The sequence below is a fragment of the Juglans microcarpa x Juglans regia genome, chromosome 4D (genome assembly GCF_004785595.1).
Source record: "Juglans microcarpa x Juglans regia isolate MS1-56 chromosome 4D, Jm3101_v1.0, whole genome shotgun sequence".
In the NCBI taxonomy this organism is placed as follows: domain Eukaryota; kingdom Viridiplantae; phylum Streptophyta; class Magnoliopsida; order Fagales; family Juglandaceae; genus Juglans; species Juglans microcarpa x Juglans regia.
Genome location: NC_054600.1, coordinates 14,462,486 through 14,481,510, shown reverse-complemented (window position 1 = coordinate 14,481,510; position 19,025 = coordinate 14,462,486). Strand labels below are relative to the sequence as shown.

Here is a 19,025-nt window from a genome sequence, read left to right as displayed (position 1 = left end):
TTTGCATAGGTGGATCATTGTTTCGACATATTCATTTCAAAACTTTGTGAGGCTATTTTCACATACTACAAGAGTTGGGCGGCAAGGTATGCCCTTTGGCCTTTTGGCTGATTTTCCTGTACTATGAAAGTTAATGATATAAATGTTTTTGTTTATGTGTTTGCAAAATTTTGCAGTGAGTTACTTGATCCATCATTTGTCTTTGCCTTGGACAATGGAGAAAAATATTGTGTCCATCCTATTAGATTCACTGCCCTTCTAAAGATTACAAGAGTGAAGGTGAATATGTTATTCTTACATTTAAAGAATTGTGGGCTAGAAACCCCAGATTTATAGGTTTAGTGTATGTGATTAATTAGAGTTCATTCAATCCTTCTTTTGAATAAGAATTTTATGACATACAGTTACTGGGGAGGAGCATTGATTTAAGATGTCTGATTGCTGAGTGGATGAACAAAGTTTTCCGGGAGAATCTTGAGTTCCTGTTTGATCGTTTTGAGTCTCAGGATCTATGTGCCATAGTGGTAAGTAGTTTCGCTCTATCGTCTTGATTCATGTTGATGTTGAGAAATGCTTTTCCTTTTCATTTTATATACTGCATTATGTTAACAGAAGATAATATCATTTGGTTTTAGGAATTAGAGAAGCTGCTTGATATCTTAAAACACACCCACGAATTGCTATCCAAAGATCTTTCAATAGACTCATTCAGTCTTATGTTGAATGAGATGCAAGAAAATATCTCTCTCGTGTCATTTTCTAGTCGACTTGCTTCTCAGGTATGACAAATATTTTTTCTATCATTCTCTTTAGACATGTTTTAGTTTGTGGGTGCCTCTCTCTGTCTCTGTCTCTATCTCTCTCTCTCTCCAGTTTGTGTGTGTGTGTGTGTGTGAAGACATATTATGGATAGATATTAATTCTATCAATATTGAATTCCCCAATTGTTGTTTGTGGGCATTTTATTGAACTGCATTATCTTGTTCTCTGTATAATCAATTTGTTCAGGATGGGTTTTGGACAAGAAACTTCTTAGCTCTTTCTGAATCAACTGTTAATTGATGTGTAGGAATATATATAGTTGGAATATTCATTAATACTTTCAATTGGGTAAGGATGCATGCAGCACAACTAGACATTGTTATTATTTTGTATGGAGCATCCCTTTTTGTCGAGAGGAAGATTTGATGTTGAAAACAAATGTTTGATGTACATGTGGATAATGATTTTGTGTATTTTGTTTTCATTTCTTTCAGCTAATTTATTAAGCCATGAAAAGAAAAACATATTGACTGTTCTCCAGCTGGTGCTGACAATTTTTTTTTAAGTAATTTTTAATAATGCAAGGAATTTAGCTAAAATATCTTAGTGACAAAAAAATAATGCAACAATAGCTGTTGGGGTTGACATTGATTTTCAAGCATATGCAGCACTTTGTTGGCAGCTACCAGACATTCTGTTTGTATTTATAAACCATTATGTTCCTTAATTGGTATATGTTGTCTCATGTGTGTGATATAATAATTTTGTTGCAATGTAAAGTAAACATTAGAAAAGACTCTAGCTCTAATTATAGAACAAAAACTTAAGTTCACTGTGGTAAAAGCATGATTAAGGTCAAAGTGCAGGCAGAAACACTCTGCTTACTAAATGCGAAGCGCATTTAAATAAGTACACTTTGCTACACTTTAAAATAGTGCGCTTTTGTTCTTAAAATATAGAAAATATCAGTTCACGACCTAAAGAATTATGCAAAACTGATATTTTTAAGTATTTAGTTGACATTGAGATCATTTACATATCTTGGTGCCACACTGCCATATGTGGTGTCTAAAATGTTATGTTTAAATTATATATAACTAGTTAATTACTTGATTTTCATGCTGCATAATATGCTAATAAATTGAGCTAACAGACTAACAGTCCATCTTGCTTTTGAAAATTTTTTATTTTATTTTATGGATTTTTTCATATATATCATCTTTAAAAATGTGCGCTTTACTATAATCAGGCTCGTGCTTTGATCTTTCCGCCTTGGCTATAGACGACATTTGTGCTTAAGTGCTCCTGGAGCTCTGTTACCAACACTGATTTTGATATAGAGGCTGTCTAACCTAGGGCTGCCCTCCCTGCACCCCTGCCCATGTCCCACTCTACTCATCCTTATTGACTGGGGGATAGAGTTTTCACTCTTTCATCTGGCCATAACCAACATTAAAACACACACACAAAAAAAAAAAAAAAAAAAAAGAAAAAGAAAAAGAAAAGAAACTGAAAACCTTCAACAGATTGGCCAATCTTTGTATGACTAGAGGCATGAACAGAGACCCACGTGTGTGAGCGATGTGGGTGGGCCTCCATTCCTAGATATTGAAGAAGAGGGAGAGGGAGAGGGAGAGGGTTTTTTTACATATATTTAGTATAGCGGCAGGTGGGTGGGATGCCCAACCACATCTCTTAATATATTTCTTACTCTTACCCAATGGGGCAAGTGGTTTTTCCTGGCGGGGTAGGTCTAGGTGACCCGTTTCCTAGCCCCCTCATCTAACCTATCGTATTTTTTTGTCAAATTCATTGAAGAAGACGGATGCAAAAGAGATATTGTTCTTGATATTTTTATATAACTAATTAACTTTTTAACGAAAGATACTCATAAGAATGAACTTTTGATTGAAAGATGGTTTCTTGGGGATAATTGACAATTGGACATTGACTAAAAATCTTGCATTTTAGGGAATTTAATGATATAGAAGATTTGCCTGCTTGAGTTACCGGAGTAAAACTTGTTCTGAGTATGTGTTACTTGTTGACGTATCTGATAATGTTAGTTACAAGACTAGAACATTGAATAATGCGATTTTATTGCTCTTCAGTTCATCAACTGCTAGTTTTCACTAAATCATTTTCCTTGTCTTTTAGATCTGGTCGGAGATGCAAAGTGACTTTTTACCAAATTTTATCCTTTGCAATACTACTCAGCGTTTTATCCGATCATCAAAGGTTCCTCCAGTTTCTGTTCAGAAGCCATCAGTTCCCCATGCCAAGGCTAACTTTTATTGTGGTACACAAGTAAGGAACATGCCTGAAGCAGTTATTTGGATTTTACCATTAAAGATACCTTCATAAGTAATCCTAAAAGCAACTTTGGAAGTTTTGTAACTCATATTAAACTGTTGTTACACATATATTTAAACCATTATATTATTGACCTAAAGGGCATTTGGAATTTTTTGGTAACTTGTAAGTTATGAGTATTTCTCGAAACATCTTTGCTTTGTTGTGATAAATTATAATTTCTAACACTCAGATTTTTTCACTTGTTTGTTTTCATGGTAGGATTTGAATTCTGCTCATCAAAGTTTTGCACGACTCCATGGTGGATTCTTTGGAATGCCTCACATGTTTTCCATGGCAAGACTACTGGGATCGAGATCATTGCCTTGGCTGATTCGAGCACTTCTAGATCATATATCCAATAAGGTTCAAGATCATTAACTCCATTTATTTCTTTATATATAATAACAGCGCAAACTAAATAAATGCATTTGATATTTTCAAGAATTAGGGTGGTTTAATAAAAAGAAGAAAGTTTTTTTTTTTCCCTCCTTACTTTCCATTGGTTAAGTATGTGTAAGCAAAAACAATACAACAGATGAGTATACCCTTATACATCATACTTTATTTCAAGAATACCATAAAACAGTCTCCCTCAAGCTAGAACATATCTTTCATCTGAGCTCAACTTCTATTGAGGTTGAATGCCACTTCGTTATTTAGGAGAAACTGAGTGAAGATATCTTTACACTATTTGTGAGGTTTGAAGATCAACATGCATATATGTCGAAAGAAGTTAAGGTAGAGATATCTTATCCATAATAAGTGTAGAGATATATCATATCTCTCCATTTAAGAACGTGCATGTAAACTAAGTGAGATTGTCTCATCCCAGTAAATGACGATTCTTAGGATCAGTGGCGTCCTTTTTTATTGGTTGTAAACACGAATTCTAATAGATACTGCATTTGTCACTTAAGTAGGATATTAAGATTCGTATTCTTTTGCATTGTCAAAGTGCAAAACACAAAGTTTGCGTCCAAACTGATTTTTAATTTCTTACAGAATATTTAAGGATGAAAAGTAGCTTAAATCAGTTACTTGTAAAATATAGCTCAAGTCATATGAGAATGATCATCCACAATTGTCATAATCATTCAATTGGACTCGACATTTATTGGTTCCAAGACATGGATCAATCAATTCAAATGATTTGAAATGCAAATACGAACTTGAGGATAGAAGACATGATTATGTTCACTAAGTTGACACATTTCAGCACAAAGAGGATACACTAACAAGACTCATAAGTTGATGCTTGGAACCTAAACAACAATGCCATTGAAAGGAAGATAATGATGCTTAAGCACGAGTAATAAAGATCACAAACTAACGGCTTGTACCAATTCCTGTTTTCTTGGGATCTTAAGGATAGATAAAAACTTACACGACACTGAAGTGCTTTAATTAGATTACTATTCTTATAGATAATAAAATTCATTTCATTAAAGCGTAGAGGGAAATCCGAATACACAGATTGTATACATGAGATAACCTATTAAATGTTTAATAGGAAAGTAAAAGTCCATATATTCAGAAATATTAAGACTACGTTTGGATAGTGAGAATACCTGAGAAGTGTTGAGAATGTTTGTGAATAGTAGTGAAAAAGTAGTGAAAAAGTAATAATAGAATAATGAATAGTAGGTAAAAAGTAATGAATAGTAAAAAAGTAGGTGAAAAGTAATAATAAAGTAAGGAATAGTAGTGAGAGTACTTGAGGTACTCTCACTTGCCAAACATAGCCTAAGAATGTGAAGGATATTATATTCCCTTTGTCCATGTATAAAGAAGTTTGAGCAACATATTCTCTTGTTCTTTCACCGGCATCTCACAATCTTCTATCTTGCGTTCTGCTTTCTCCATATGCTCCACATTAAAGAAATGGGTCATTTTACAAGCGGCTAAAACTGAGGAATATCCCATTTGAGCTTTCGAACATTCTAACAATTCTATTGCTTATCTAGGCATGACCCATTCTACTCCAAAATGTCTTAAAATCATTGTCCATAATGCTCTTGCCAGTTCATGATGAGAATATAGTGATAGATGGATCCCCAGCTCCTTATGCAATGCCACATCAATCTATCACTGACATGTCTCTTCAAAATCTTCCCACAAACAGTTCTCCACAAAAAGAAAGTTACTCTAAGGCTCATAGACCTTTCAACTACTCTTCCATGGAAAATGAGAATCATCCCACATGGATAATGCTTGATAGTACAACTTAACATCAAACATCCTTTCTTTACGAAGGAATCCACCATATACTATCTTTACCATCTTGTGTCAAAATGATGGTGTATAACAATTCAAAATGCCGTTACAATTCTGCCTCCCAATCCTAAATGGATCCAACAAAAGATATATTCAATTGAAGAATGGAGAGTTCCATTAAAATACTGCATGTTATCTTCTACCCATGCCTCATTATTGCAAGCAATACTGAACAACTCTAGAAAAGACTCCTTTAGTAGTAATTCCCACACCATAAGTCATGCCAAAACTTGGTTCCGTTGCCCACTTTGTATCTGACAAAACCTGAAATGGTATCATGTTTTGTTTTCTCTAGTTGTCTCCACTCTCCACAAAGCGCACTCCCCACAAAGCTTCCCTCTCCAATGAAGAATGCCATAAAGACTTCTGAATGGACCTTTATTAAAATTGAGTCAAACTTCTAACCCCCAAGCCACCCGTTCGCTTCAGAGGTTGGCAAATGCATTCATACGAGGTCGGAAAATTCTTGACTCGGTGCTCATTGCCAATGAATGTTTGAACAGTCGCATCAAGTTGGGTGAACCAGAATTATTATGCAAACTTGACATGGAGAAGGCATATGATTGTGTAAACTGGAATTTTTTGTTACACATGCTTGAGAGGTGTGGACTTGGAGCAAGATGGTGTTCTTGGATCAGATTTTGCGTCTCCACCGTACGTTTTTCTATTTTGGTAAATGGTATCCCAATGGGTTTCTTTGGAAGTTTGAGGGGTTTGAGGCAAGGCGATCCCTTGTCTCCATTACTTTTTGTTTTCATAATGGAAGTTTTTAGTAAAATGATCACAGGTCTTGTGGTAGGGGGATTTCTGTCTGGCTTTATTGTTGGGGATGCAAGAATTAGCACACTTGAGATGACCCACCACTTATTTGCAGATGAAACTCTTGTGTTCTATGGGGCTAGTCATAATCACATTCAAGCTTTGTGGGCTCTTTTACTTTGCTTTGAAGCGGCATCGGGCTTGAAATCTTGCATAGTTAGAATTAGTTCCGGTGGAAATGTTCCAAGTGTTTTGATCTTGGCTAATATCCTGGGATGCAAAGTCTCCACTCTACCAATGAAGTATCTTGGTCTTCCATTGGGTGCCTCCTTTAATTCGCAGCGACGATTTCATCTTTTGCAAAGGAGACATATGTTTGGTGCAAGTGGTCAAGGATTGCTTGATCAATTTGGAGTTGTCTGATCTTTCTCCCAACCCGGGGAAGAGCAGTTTATTTACTTGCGGTGTTGACAACAATACTAAGGATTCTTTATTGGGAGTCCCAGGTTTCAAAGATGGGTCTCTTCCCGTGAGGTACCTTGGGGTCCCCCTTATCTCTTCCAAATTAAGGAAGGCAGATTGCAATGCTTTGGTGGAAAGAATAACCTCCAAAATCAAGAGCTGGACTTGCAAATCTATTTCTTGTGTAGGTAGGGCCTAGCTGATTAGATCGGTTTTTTTCGCTATCTAGGTATACAGGTTTTCCCTTTTTATTCTTCCAAAAGGAGTTACCAAAAAGATTGAACCTTTGGACCCGCCTCTGCAGAGTAAACCCCGGTCTCGTGCACCGCACCCTTGGAAGTTTCCCTACACGAAACTGTAAATCGCTGGCTTTTTACCAAGGGGTGTGGCCCCAAAGGATTGTTTGCACCCATGAGATGTTGAACCTTGGACCTTGAAGGGAGTGATACCCCAAGACCAAGGTTTTCACCATTTGGGCCAACCCCTTGGGATTAAAAAAAAATGGATTGAACAAGTTATGAGATCCTTCCTTTGGAAGGGGGATGATTTGAGCAAGGGCGGTGCCAAGGTTGCTTGGGACAGCCTTTGCCTCCCTTATAAGGAAGGGGGTCTTGGATTCAAGGATGTCGAAGCTTGGAACCGTGCTGCCATGGTGAAACACATATGGCATTTATGCACGGATAGCGACCATTCTCAAAGAAGCCTACCCAACACTATACTGCATTGCACAAAGAAAGGCGGCTTCAGCAGCATAGCTTATGGATTTCTCTAGTGGCTCTCCCCAATGGAATGTCATTTTCCTTAGAGCTGCCCAAGATTGAAAAATTGACACATTTACAGATTTCTTCAATCTTGTGCACAATTGTAGAGTGACTAGAGGAGCGGATAAGATGATGTGGCCACCATTTGAGAAGGGGAGATTTACTGTACAGTCGTACTATAAATCTTTTATGACACACTCTACAAGAACATTCTTAGGGAAGAACATATGGAAGACTAAGGCCCCCCTAAAAGCTTCTTTTTTTGTATGGACAGCTTCGTTAGGGAAATTCTCACCTTAGATAATCTAAGGAAACGCCGACTCGTTGTATTGGATTGGTGTTATATGTGTAAGAAAAGTGGTGAGTCTCTGGATCACCTATTATTGCATTGTGATGTAGCCATGAGTTTATGGAACAATATCTTTGCGAGAGTGGGACTTATTTGGGTAATGCCAAGATAGGTTGTTGACTTTTTGGCCAGTTGGCTAGGCATCCGGGGTAACTCTCATATTGCAGCTATGTGGAAGATGATACCGACCTGCCTATGGTGGTGCATATGGATGGAGAGGAACAGTTGGAGTTTTGAGGATCGTGAACGGACAATGGACGAGCTTAAAACTTTTTTTCTTCACACTTTATTTCATTGGTCGATTGTAATAGACTTTAATGTCATGAACGTACATGTAGACAGTCATGACTAGGTGTGGATCTTGTATATGTCTTGTGTACTTGGCTTCGCCTATTATCAATAAAATTCTTATTTACTGATAAAAAATAATTAATGCAATTTGTTAGACTATTATTATACACCATGACAGCCAAGTGACCAACTAATTACATCAAATTTGTTGGTATACAGTTCTGCATTAAATATGTTGGTATACCTTAAACCAGGTCCAAATCCCTAAAGATTTTAGGGTTTAGGTGCTGAACTATAAGATGTCGCATCACTATTTCAATACTTATTTTTTATTTATTTTTTCTAGTTTTGCATGAACCTAGTCTCATATTTTATATGTTGATGCTCTGATGGAATATAGTATACCATAGTGGTTCTGTCTAATGTTTCATGCCTGCATGTTTCAGATAGCTACGATTGAACCAATGATTACAGGATTGCAAGAAGCACTGCCAAAATCTATTGGATTGCTTCCTTTTGATGGAGGTGTGGCAGGTACATGATGGAGTTACAAATTTTCATTGAAGACCTTTTTCTTTCTCCCCATTTCATTCTATGGAATGCAAATTTCTTCCTTTTGAGGAAGGTTTGAAAAGCTATGTTGCAAGGCTCTGACCAGTGAAAGCTTACCAGTGCATCAAAGCTTGTTGATGCACTAAAGTATATATTTAGGGATGTAGAAATGCTGTCAAATTTTGTGAGTTTACACTGGTAGTTCCTGCATTGATACTAAGTGCATGGAAATGCATTTGAAACTTCTTATATTTAACTGAAAGCTAATAGGCATGCCACCGAGATATATTGACATGTCGTCTTATCATGTATTGTATATTTAAGTTTGATATGAATTCCAGTCAATATTTAATGTCCTCTGTATATCGATATCAGGTGATGAGTGATAGCTGTCAGGTTGATTTTCTTATTGTTTATTTAAAATTGGCGAGTTCCTTTCTTTTTCCTTTCAAACTTCGAAAATCTCCTGCTAAAAAGCAGGGTGTGGGAGTTAATTACTGAGCAAACAGAAGAAAGAAAGATAGCAAATTTACAACAATGAAATAATTTAACTATCAAAATGTCTGCCTGTGCTTTCATAAAATATTTTAAGGAAGTGTAGTATATATGCCCAGAAATGAAACCCTAGGGGTTGGCTCAAGTGGTAAAGGCCTTGAACTTGGGGGTATGCTCCCCCCAGATCTAAGGCTTGGGTGCAAACAATCTCTAGGGGCCATCGGACTAGGGGATTTTTTCCTTGAATTACCTGAGGTGCACTTGCGGGAAACGCCTTGCCGAGAGCTTGTGCACCCCCGAGATTAGTTGGGATGTTGTTCCCGGACACCTAGTGCCAATAAAAAAAATGCCCAGAAATGGTAAAAATGTAAATTCTCCAAATGAGAAGTTGCTTTATTTGCATATATAAGAAAATGGAAAGCGGAATTTAATTACATAGACTAATTGAAAATTTCTAAAAAATACTTTCCACAATAATGTCAGGATTTGAACCTGTGTCATTTTGAATCCAAAACAGTCGGTAGAATTAAGGAACTGACGCTACAGTCTTAAGTGGACATTAGATGTAAGACACTGTACTTGTGATATCTAGACATCTGGACACGGCTATACATGGGTTATTTTTATTTAGTATGGTGCGTTGATGCATGCATTTCCTGTATATTGAAACTACTATGAATAACTTCAGCTGACAAATGTATCGGTAGGTCTGTTACAAATATACAAGACTGCAGGATTTTTGGAATAACTGGAAGTGAACTCTTTTTCGAGGGTCCAACCATGTTTGTGAAATTTAGGAGTAATTCTGTTCACTACATCATCAACTGATACAAGACTTTCATCTAACATAAACTTCACTAGATTGCAATAGGCTGAGTTTCCATGATTTTCTTATCTCTTTTCCTATTCTAATTAGGTTTGTCTCTTGTATACTACCTACGTGCTTGGGTCATGTCTTATGCATTTTTTATAAAATCTTCATTGACATATAAAAAAAATACCTATTTGGCATGTATTTCAAGTGGTGAATAAGTTGAATTCTAGATGACAAAAACATAATGCATGTTTCTATCTTGAGTGATTTGCATTTCAGAACAATGACCATATTGTAAGGGTGAGCAGAAAATGGGTTTGTAGATTGCTAGCGATTTTCTGGTGGTTTTAATGTTTTCAGATATTAAATTTTAGGATGAATGCACCTTTTTTTTTCCTTTCTGCTCTCATCTATTTAGTGTTTCTGCCTCATTCTACATATACAGGTTGTATGAGGCTTGTGAAAGAACATCTTAATTGGGGGAAGAAATCAGAGCTCAAAGCAGAAGTTCTTCGTGGGATAAAGGAGATTGGAAGTGTCATATATTGGATGGGACTTCTTGATATTGTGTTGGTCAGTGTCCTAAACTCTTCATGACGATAACTATGTTTCAGGAATTTCTAACTGAAAAAATGTAGTTCAGATTCAAGGAAAATTAGTGGCTCCTGAATTTGCATTTTTTTTAACTATTTACAATTCATTGGAATTTCTTTAGCAGTTTTGGTAAAATACAAGCACAGACATGATATTTAGTATACATGGATTATATTTCTCTCATTCATCCTTGGACTTCCTTTAAGTATTCAATATTTTAAAACAGTTATGATGTTGACAGATTAAAAAAATACAAAAGAGTATGTAGGAGTTTTCCATCCTTGGAAAGGTATCACAGGCTGCAAGAAGATTGTTGAGTATAATCTATACTACTTTTGGCGACTCTTAGTAGATTGATAAGCCCTCTTTCTAGAATCTTTTAACAAACTTTGGTTGGTGACTTTGGAGCTTTATGGTTATGTCACCATCAAAAAGCAATTAGCTTGAATGTTGCGAGAATTCTAGCAAATCAACCCTGTGATTGATCACCCCATAATATGTGCTTCCTTGAATGGTGAACCCATCCACCCTTATCTTTAAAGTCTCCTACCATGAGATGATCATGATTATAAGGTTTGGACTTTAAAAGTTCTCCAGCTAGTTCAAATGAGCTTGACTCAATTAAAGTTATTTACCAAATTAAAAATGAGGTTTAGGGTCCGTGACTTACAAATGGAATGCTTGACCAACTATAGAGGAGTTGGGTCGGTTGGTCACAGTCAAGATTTGGGCCATTACAGTGTATAAATCTGCAGGATGGCTGCTTTATTTGTGATGTGGTGTGCGGAAGGAATGCAATGTTGCGGATTTGAAGATGGGAGAAGATGGAGGGTGAACTTTGCTCCACCATGCTATGAACACTTTATGTCTGGGTGTTGGCTAATGATAGTGCAAGCTTTTCACTCATTATAAAAAAGGATGGTGCTAGCTTTTCTATTTATGTAGTGTTTTTGTCTTTCTGTTTTCCTTCACCTCCTCAGTTAATGCTCTGCTTGTATACACCCAGAGCACGTGGGTAGATTTGCTTTCTGCATTTTATAAAAATGCTTATTTGGCAAGATAATTGCCTTCAGAAAGCTTCCTGTGGTCAGCTATACAATTCCCTTTTTCTATATCCTGCGCTTTTTGATTCACATCCTTTGCAAAAGCGCAGGTTATGGTGGGGGTGGGGGCAATTGAAAGTGTCTATCTTCTTTTTGACTAGAGCCAGGATCAATTCCTTGAATGAAGCTAACAAATACTTTAAGGCTTCAATTTAGTTAATTTAGTTAACTTGAGAATCAACTGCATGAGGAAACGTCACTGTTAGAAAAATTGCACGTTCTTGCATTATGACAGTGTCATTATAATCAGTCCTTCCTTGAAGCTGCGTCATATAACCTATGACTTTAATTTCGTTGACTTCACGGATCAGTGGTGTAGACAAACACCATTCTTGATCATGCCATCATATGATTCTATTTTTATTTTTTATTTTTAATTCATGCATAAACATTGTAGGAGCATCAAATCTGTCTTTCTCAAACTGTTTTACTACCTTTGGCATAACTGGCACTGCAAATAAAGAGAATAGGAGATTTAAAGTAAATGCTCCTTCCATTCCGTAATGTGTCTCATTTGGGAAAGAAAACATGCATTTTAAGGAACTAATGCCTTGACAACCCAAACCCTGTCTGTTCTCCCAGAATCACCTATGTATTATTAGTGCTTTGAACTTTTGATATGGGACAGAAACTTTAAAGTATAAATCTAAATTCAATTGTGTGCAAAAAGAAGATATTGGCAAGATTAGAAGCCTTTAAGGTAAAGATTTAATGTGTTCCCATATTTTTGTATCCAGTGAGGCAAAATGTTATTAGGCATGATGAGGGTGCTAATTGTTTTAATTCTGTCCATCCTATTATTGTGCATTCTATATGATCCATTACTTTTACCTTCTTGCTTCTTACTCCTCCATTCTTGGATGCTAAACAGAGAGAAGTGGATACCACACATTTCATGCAAACAGCACCTTGGTTGGGCTTGTTTCCTGGTGCAGATGGGCAAATATTGCATAATGAAGATGGTGGAGGCAGCCCTGTTGTCAACCTCTTTGCATCCGCCACTGCTGCAATTGCATCAGATCCTAACTGTCCAAATCCAATGTCTTTCCACACCGTATCAAAACAGGCAGAAGCTGCAGGTGCGCGCAATTGCACATCTTACAATCTTGCTTTTGCTTTTATTATAATGCCCAAAAGAGGGGAATCACTTTCTGCAGTTTCAGAACTTCCAGCTCCCCCTGCCGTTTCACCTTCCCCACTACCTTCTCCCTCTGCAAAACCAATCTTAAAGAAATTAATAGTAAAGAACTGTACGTATCAAATAGCTATTCCTGGGAGGTATCGGATATTCCAACCGAAAGAAAAAGGACAAAGAGGATGAGATAGAGAGAGACAGAGAGACAGTGAAGTGTAGCCAACACTTCCAATTACTGCCCTTCACCACCATCGCTGGAAAGAGAAAACCAGGCCATTACTTGGGCAAATAATCCTCTAGGCTCGGTTTTAGGTTGAGTTTTAAGACACCAATCCTGTGGTTTGAAGCCGTTCTGGGGGAAGTCTATTTAACCAAGTGCTGGTTGCAGCAATGGACAGTATGGGAGGTTTGATGCACATCCTTGGCTCTCGAATATTGTCTCCAAAATTGAGGATTGGCTTATACGATTTAAAGTTAGAATCACATTATTAATTTTTCAATTTTAGTGGATAATGATCGAGTGAAAATTGAAAATTTGGTTAGGCATAGCTTAAAAAATTAGGAATTGTGTTCTGGACTTCGAAGACCGTGAATGGATGATGGGGGAGCTCAAGAACTTTTTACTCATAATCTTCTTCTACAGACTACATCTGTAACTTTTGTGGACTTAGTTTACATGATTTTCTAGTATCTTTTTCTTCAACTTGTTAGGTGTCTCTCTCATATACTATCTGTGCACTTGGGTTGTGTGTTTTGTGCTTATTAATAAAGATCTCCTTACTTATTGGAAAAAAAGAAAAGAATTTTATGTTCTCAGTCCCGTTCCCTATCAATGACTCCGTTAGGTTATAAACTTGTAGTTAAATATGCAAAGGTTGATTTGATTGAAATGAGGAATATAACATTTGGGGTTATAGCTAAATGCTTAGGTGTATCTATTGTATACTCCCAGTTGACTTGCATTTCACCACTTTTCAAGATTGAATAAAATTCATTTACTTATCAGAAAAGTCAAGATAAGGTCTGTGTGATGTCTGTGATGCAGTTGTAATGGTAAATGTTCATGAACATCTATTTATTTTCGTAGTATCCTCTATGTGCTGTGAAACCTAGTTCTAACAAGGAACTCACTGGAACACTAAACACTGAGTTACCATAGGAATGGTTCTTCTAGGGCTTGTGCAAGGCACCTTTGTTATTATTGGATTAGGATACATTTTTATAATCACTTAACACAACAATGCGAAAATGGAGAGGGCATTTTGGTAATCATCATAGTGAACCTTTGTGGAAGTTTATTCTCTCTTGCCTAATGTGGTGTATTTGGAGAGAAATGAATGATAAGACCTGTGAAGATTGTGAGAAGTCGGTGGTGGATCTAAATGCCCTTTACTTCAAAATCTGTTTTACATCAGTGGCTTCCATCTATTGTTTTTACATTCCTAGTTTTCAGGATTTTCTTCTTCCTTTTACCTTTTCTATTTAGGTGTATCTCGTATATACTTCCTATAAAAGTCTTGATGACCTTGATTCTATCTATACTTGTACACTGTAAGCACAAGCCCACCATTTAGTTCTTGGTGTTGGAGAGCTATTTTGGGTTTAGTGTTATTTTGTATGCAAGTATTTTTTTTGGCTAATAGCAAGTTTTTGGGACTCATGGTTTCAAATTATTTAGAGGAAATGAATATTGGTGAACCGGTATTCTCCTAGTTGGATGCATGGGATTTACTACCGTCAGTTTCTGATAAAACTTCCCTTTGGCATGGGTGGATTTCACTGAACTAATGAGGTAGGTTGGAAGGCTCATCCCCTGAGCTTGTTATGGTGGCTTTGGCTAGAGATGAATCACAGAATCTTTTTTTGTTTTTGATAGTTTACATAAATTTTATTAATAGAAGAGAGTAGGCATAGCCCAAGTACACAGGAGATATACAAAGAGAACACCTATAAATGATATGGAACTAGAAATGGATACAAGAAAATCATGAAAACTAATCCCATTGAAGTCAATAACAGTAGCTCAAAAAAAATAAGGTGTTGGATACCACACATTTCCTGCAACGCCCATTTCTCTCCATCCAAAGACACCACATGAAACAAAGAGGGATCCTTTTCCATACAGCTGCAATTTCGGGAATGCCAAATTGAAAGGATTTAATTGTTTTGTTGGAGTTTAAGCATTTTCCTTTCTGCAATCTCTTCATGCTTTGACTTGACTTGTGGTCCATTTTTTTAACTTTCTTCAGATTCTTTATCTTCTTAGCTTTCGATTTTTGAAATGTTTTGGTATTCTCAATTGAATCATTGTTTATTAAATATATTGCTCCAAAAAAAAAAAAAAAAAAAAAGATTAGTCGGGCCAGCCAGCCACTCCCTAAACGCTACTTTCAGAACTGGTTTACTTTGGACAGTTCATAGAAATAAGCTACAAGTTTACGTTAAGGGCCCCTCTACTGGCTAATAAAAGGAAAAAGAGTAATTTCTCAATCTTGATTCAAGACTTTTCCCCAGTTTGACCCTGGTCCAAAGTTCATCCTTCATAGTTTGTGACTTCTAAATTACAGCTGGTGGGGGGGGGGGGGGGGGGGGGGGGAGAGAGAGAGAGAGAGAGAGATCTCAACCTTGACACAAGATTTTTGCCAGTTTGATCCTGATCCAAATTTTATCGTTCATAATTTGCAACTCTGGCCATTTCCTAGGCCTAGATTACCCTAAATGAGTTGTGGGCCCAACACATTGAATTGGAGGTAATGTAGAATCAAGGTTCAAACTCAGCACCACTTCCTTTGATACCTTTTTAAACTGCTGCATATTTCAAAAGCTTAAACAACTGATTGGAAGTAGTGAGCTTAATCACAAACCGTTATCATAACGGTAAGCTTTGGTTGAATGGCCAATTGCAAAAGAAAACAGGCAGAGTTAAAAAAAAAAAAACACCACTGTCAGCTTTGTGTTTCATAATTTTAATGCTAGTCCTGAAAATGCGTGCACTCTGCTTGTTGCCTATAGGTTTAAGTGTCTGCCATTTTCCCTGTTATTGTTTCATGCATTTGATGACTCTCCAGTTTGAGGGTTTAAATGTCTCCTTTTGTATCAGATCTCTTATACAAGGCTAACCTGAATACTGGAAGCGTGCTGGAATATACCCTTGCTTTCACAAGTGCAGCACTGGATAAATATTGTAGTAAGTGGAGTACTGCTCCAAAGACAGGGTTTATCGACATTACAACATCAAAGGATTTCTACCGTATATATAGCGGCCTTCAAATTGTAAGAAACAACTTTCATCACTTGTATATTTGGTCTATCCACATAATGTCTTTGATCTGTCTGTATTATTTGATAGATAAACTTTTTTCAATGGGCATATCTGTTGAATATGCTGCAAGTTTTCACTTGTGAGTTTAAGTTATTGTAGGGACTCTGCAATGCTTTTATAAGAAGAATTGGTGCTGAAGACCCATACTTATATATCGAAGTACATATTTTGCATCTTTAGATAACATTTTCATTCTGGCTTATTAGTTCTATATTTGTCCTATCAATTGAGAGAGACAGGCATGTTAAATGATCATGTCAGTTCACAGCGAGCACAATGTATTCAGTTCGGGAAAAAATGTTAATGCATGAATCCTGATTATAAGAAGTCCCTGGTGGGGAAGCTTTAGAATGATTAAAAGAATTTAGAAAAATAATTGACATAAGCCAGTTGTGAGCATCAAGTAATAATTTTGCCCCAGGAGCCCCGTGATTATTCTTTTGGTTGAAATAGTTGATGACTAAGCTTCAGTGAATCATCATTTGTTTTTCCTCCCACATTTTGGTCTAGGAGCATGCAAATGTTAAATGTCTTTTTTGCTGCTAACATGTTATAATCTTTGTAATATATAGGGATATCTTGAAGAGACTACTCAGGCATTATCAAACAATAACGAAGTGCTGGGTGATTCGGTTGCCTGGGGTGCTTGCACCGTAGTATACTTGCTTGGGCAACAGCTGCATTTTGAGCTTTTTGATTTTTCATATCAAGTCCTCAATGTTGCAGAAGTGGAGGCTGCATCAATAACACAGACACATAAAGTTCATTTTGCTCAGGTAAAGTATATCTTTGTTGTGAACTTACGGTTTTCATACTAGTTTTAGACCACAAGCTAAAACGATTCTCTCTCTCTCTCTCTCTCTCTCTCTCTCTCTTTTCTTTTTTTACCTATCTTGATTCTGGATATATATATATATATATATATATATATATGCAGTCCCAAATTTCTTGTGCTCCAAAATTAGGAAGACTGCTTATTATTTTTATTTCCAAAATAAAAATGTTGGAACTTTCTAAAACCCAGTGCAGCATAAATTAAAACCCTTTGGAAGTTCTGGCATTAATCTAGTTTCTCTTTACAATGCCTTTCGTGGTGTTTATGAATGCATTTTATTTTATTTTATTTTAAATAAGGGGTGGGAAGCACTATTAGAAGCAATGAAGAAAGCAAGGAGACTGAATAATCACGTGTTCTCCATGCTGAAAGCACGTTGCCCCCTTGAAGACAAGATAGCTTGTGCTATCAAGCAAAGCGGTGCCCCTCTGCATAGGATTAAATTTGAGAATACAGTCTCTGCATTTGAAACGCTGCCTCAGAAAGGGGCCTGAATTTCGGTCATTACTAACTTTAAATTCTCTTCCCCTCCGCCCCGGGACGCGGCAGTGAAGTGGTATGTACCAATTGGGATTGAAATTTATCCTAAGAAAGTTGTCTAACTACCGTTTGTTCTTGAAATGAAAATGAAAATGAAAATGCATATTAGTGAGTCTAACTGCATACCTACATACGGTTTACATTTTGTCCTATATATACTTTAGGATGAAATTAGTGGTTTCGTAAATTAAAGTGATTTTGGTTCAAGCTAAGAGCAACAAATTGGTGGTTTTATAATATGATTATATGTATGTAATGGACCCACGAACTCTTGACTGTGTTCGAGATTGTCAATCTCCAGAAGAATAGAAAGAGATGAGATAGAGAGAGGGAGAGGAGAAGAGATAGAGAGAAGAAGATGATGATTTTGAAATGAACTTCGATGATCATTCCCTCCTCCTCTCCAACTATATACTCTTCACCAAACGGCAGCCTATTACACTTACAATTAAAAGACAAAACGCCAACGTATCACTTTTACAATCGAAAGACGACACTGTATCGCTTGCCTTGTTACAATTACATTTATAAAACAGCATCGTACAACTTATTCACAATTAAAGCACAGATTCTCTCTACTTGTAAAACGACTGTGCTGCACCAAGACCAACTACTTTTAACAACCTTTTCCTCTGAACCCTCTTGAAGCTGCTGATCTTCACTTCGACTCAGCTTGGCTCTCGTCATCTTCCATGACTTGAGCTCCCTTCAACCCATGACAATGTAACTCAAGTGAATAGATGGAATTAGTTTTTGCTAATCATAAGGCGAGTAAAGAGAATAGACAAATCAATTAGTTTGAAAGATTTCAAGGTAAGGTGATTTTTGGCTGTTGGTGGCGTGAAGTAACTTGATTAAGTCTTGAGTAAAGAGAATTCGGACTTAATCAAGTCTTGAGTTAGATTAATGTACTATTATTTAAATGACGTGCTTATTTCCATATTTCATCTAATTAATTATACAGCCTTCAAATCATTGTAAATATGATTTGGGTATACTTAGTGAAAACATCGCGCAAGAGATCTAAATCATAAATGCCAATGATTTGCAAATTCCGACCTCATGGTTAGTGAACGAATTGAGTATTTAATCTGATAAGATTATAATTTGACAATTTTGATGATGTATTGAAGTGGTCCATGTGGAATACAAATTTCATTACAATGTCGATCGAGCTTGCAAATGTAATTAAGTCAATGAACTTGAATATCAGCTATACTTCGCTTTAAATTATTAAGGAATGACATTAAATCACCCATATCTCAATATTATTGGGTGATCATGTAAAAATATTAGGGGAACATTAATTTAATAAGAAATTCATGGTGGGAAATCTAAATGCCACCTTAAGGAAGCTAATATCATTGATTATTATGATCCGTACGTGCTGTTTATTAATGTAACTAAATCAATTTTTATGAGTAGAGAATTCTCTGTTTGGATAGTAAAAATATTTCATCTTATCTTATCTCATCATTACAAATTTTCTAAATGGTAGTGATAGGTTAACAACCCATTCACAACTTATAGACAACTTTGATTTGATGTGTTTAAATATAATGTTTTTTATTATATTTAAACACATCAAATCAAAAGTAAAAGTCAAAATTAACTTTAAAATA

At 36.3% G+C, this 19,025-nt stretch overlaps 1 protein-coding gene across 1 annotated transcript in view; it reads left to right on the top strand.

Annotated features, from left to right (window-relative positions):
* LOC121259351 (protein PIR) overlaps window positions 1-17,610 on the top strand; it is a 55,587-nt gene extending 37,977 nt beyond the window's left edge. Inside the window, exons 19-30 of the mRNA XM_041160902.1 lie at window positions 10-86; window positions 177-279; window positions 405-524; window positions 636-779; window positions 2,920-3,069; window positions 3,337-3,480; window positions 8,460-8,547; window positions 10,320-10,447; window positions 12,443-12,650; window positions 15,807-15,979; window positions 16,601-16,804; window positions 17,163-17,610. Of these exons, the coding sequence (XP_041016836.1) occupies window positions 10-86; window positions 177-279; window positions 405-524; window positions 636-779; window positions 2,920-3,069; window positions 3,337-3,480; window positions 8,460-8,547; window positions 10,320-10,447; window positions 12,443-12,650; window positions 15,807-15,979; window positions 16,601-16,804; window positions 17,163-17,357 (1,734 nt within the window). The 3' untranslated portion in view covers window positions 17,358-17,610. The remainder of the gene's footprint in view (window positions 1-9; window positions 87-176; window positions 280-404; window positions 525-635; window positions 780-2,919; window positions 3,070-3,336; window positions 3,481-8,459; window positions 8,548-10,319; window positions 10,448-12,442; window positions 12,651-15,806; window positions 15,980-16,600; window positions 16,805-17,162) is intronic.
* The last annotated feature ends 1,415 nt before the right edge of the window (window positions 17,611-19,025 follow it).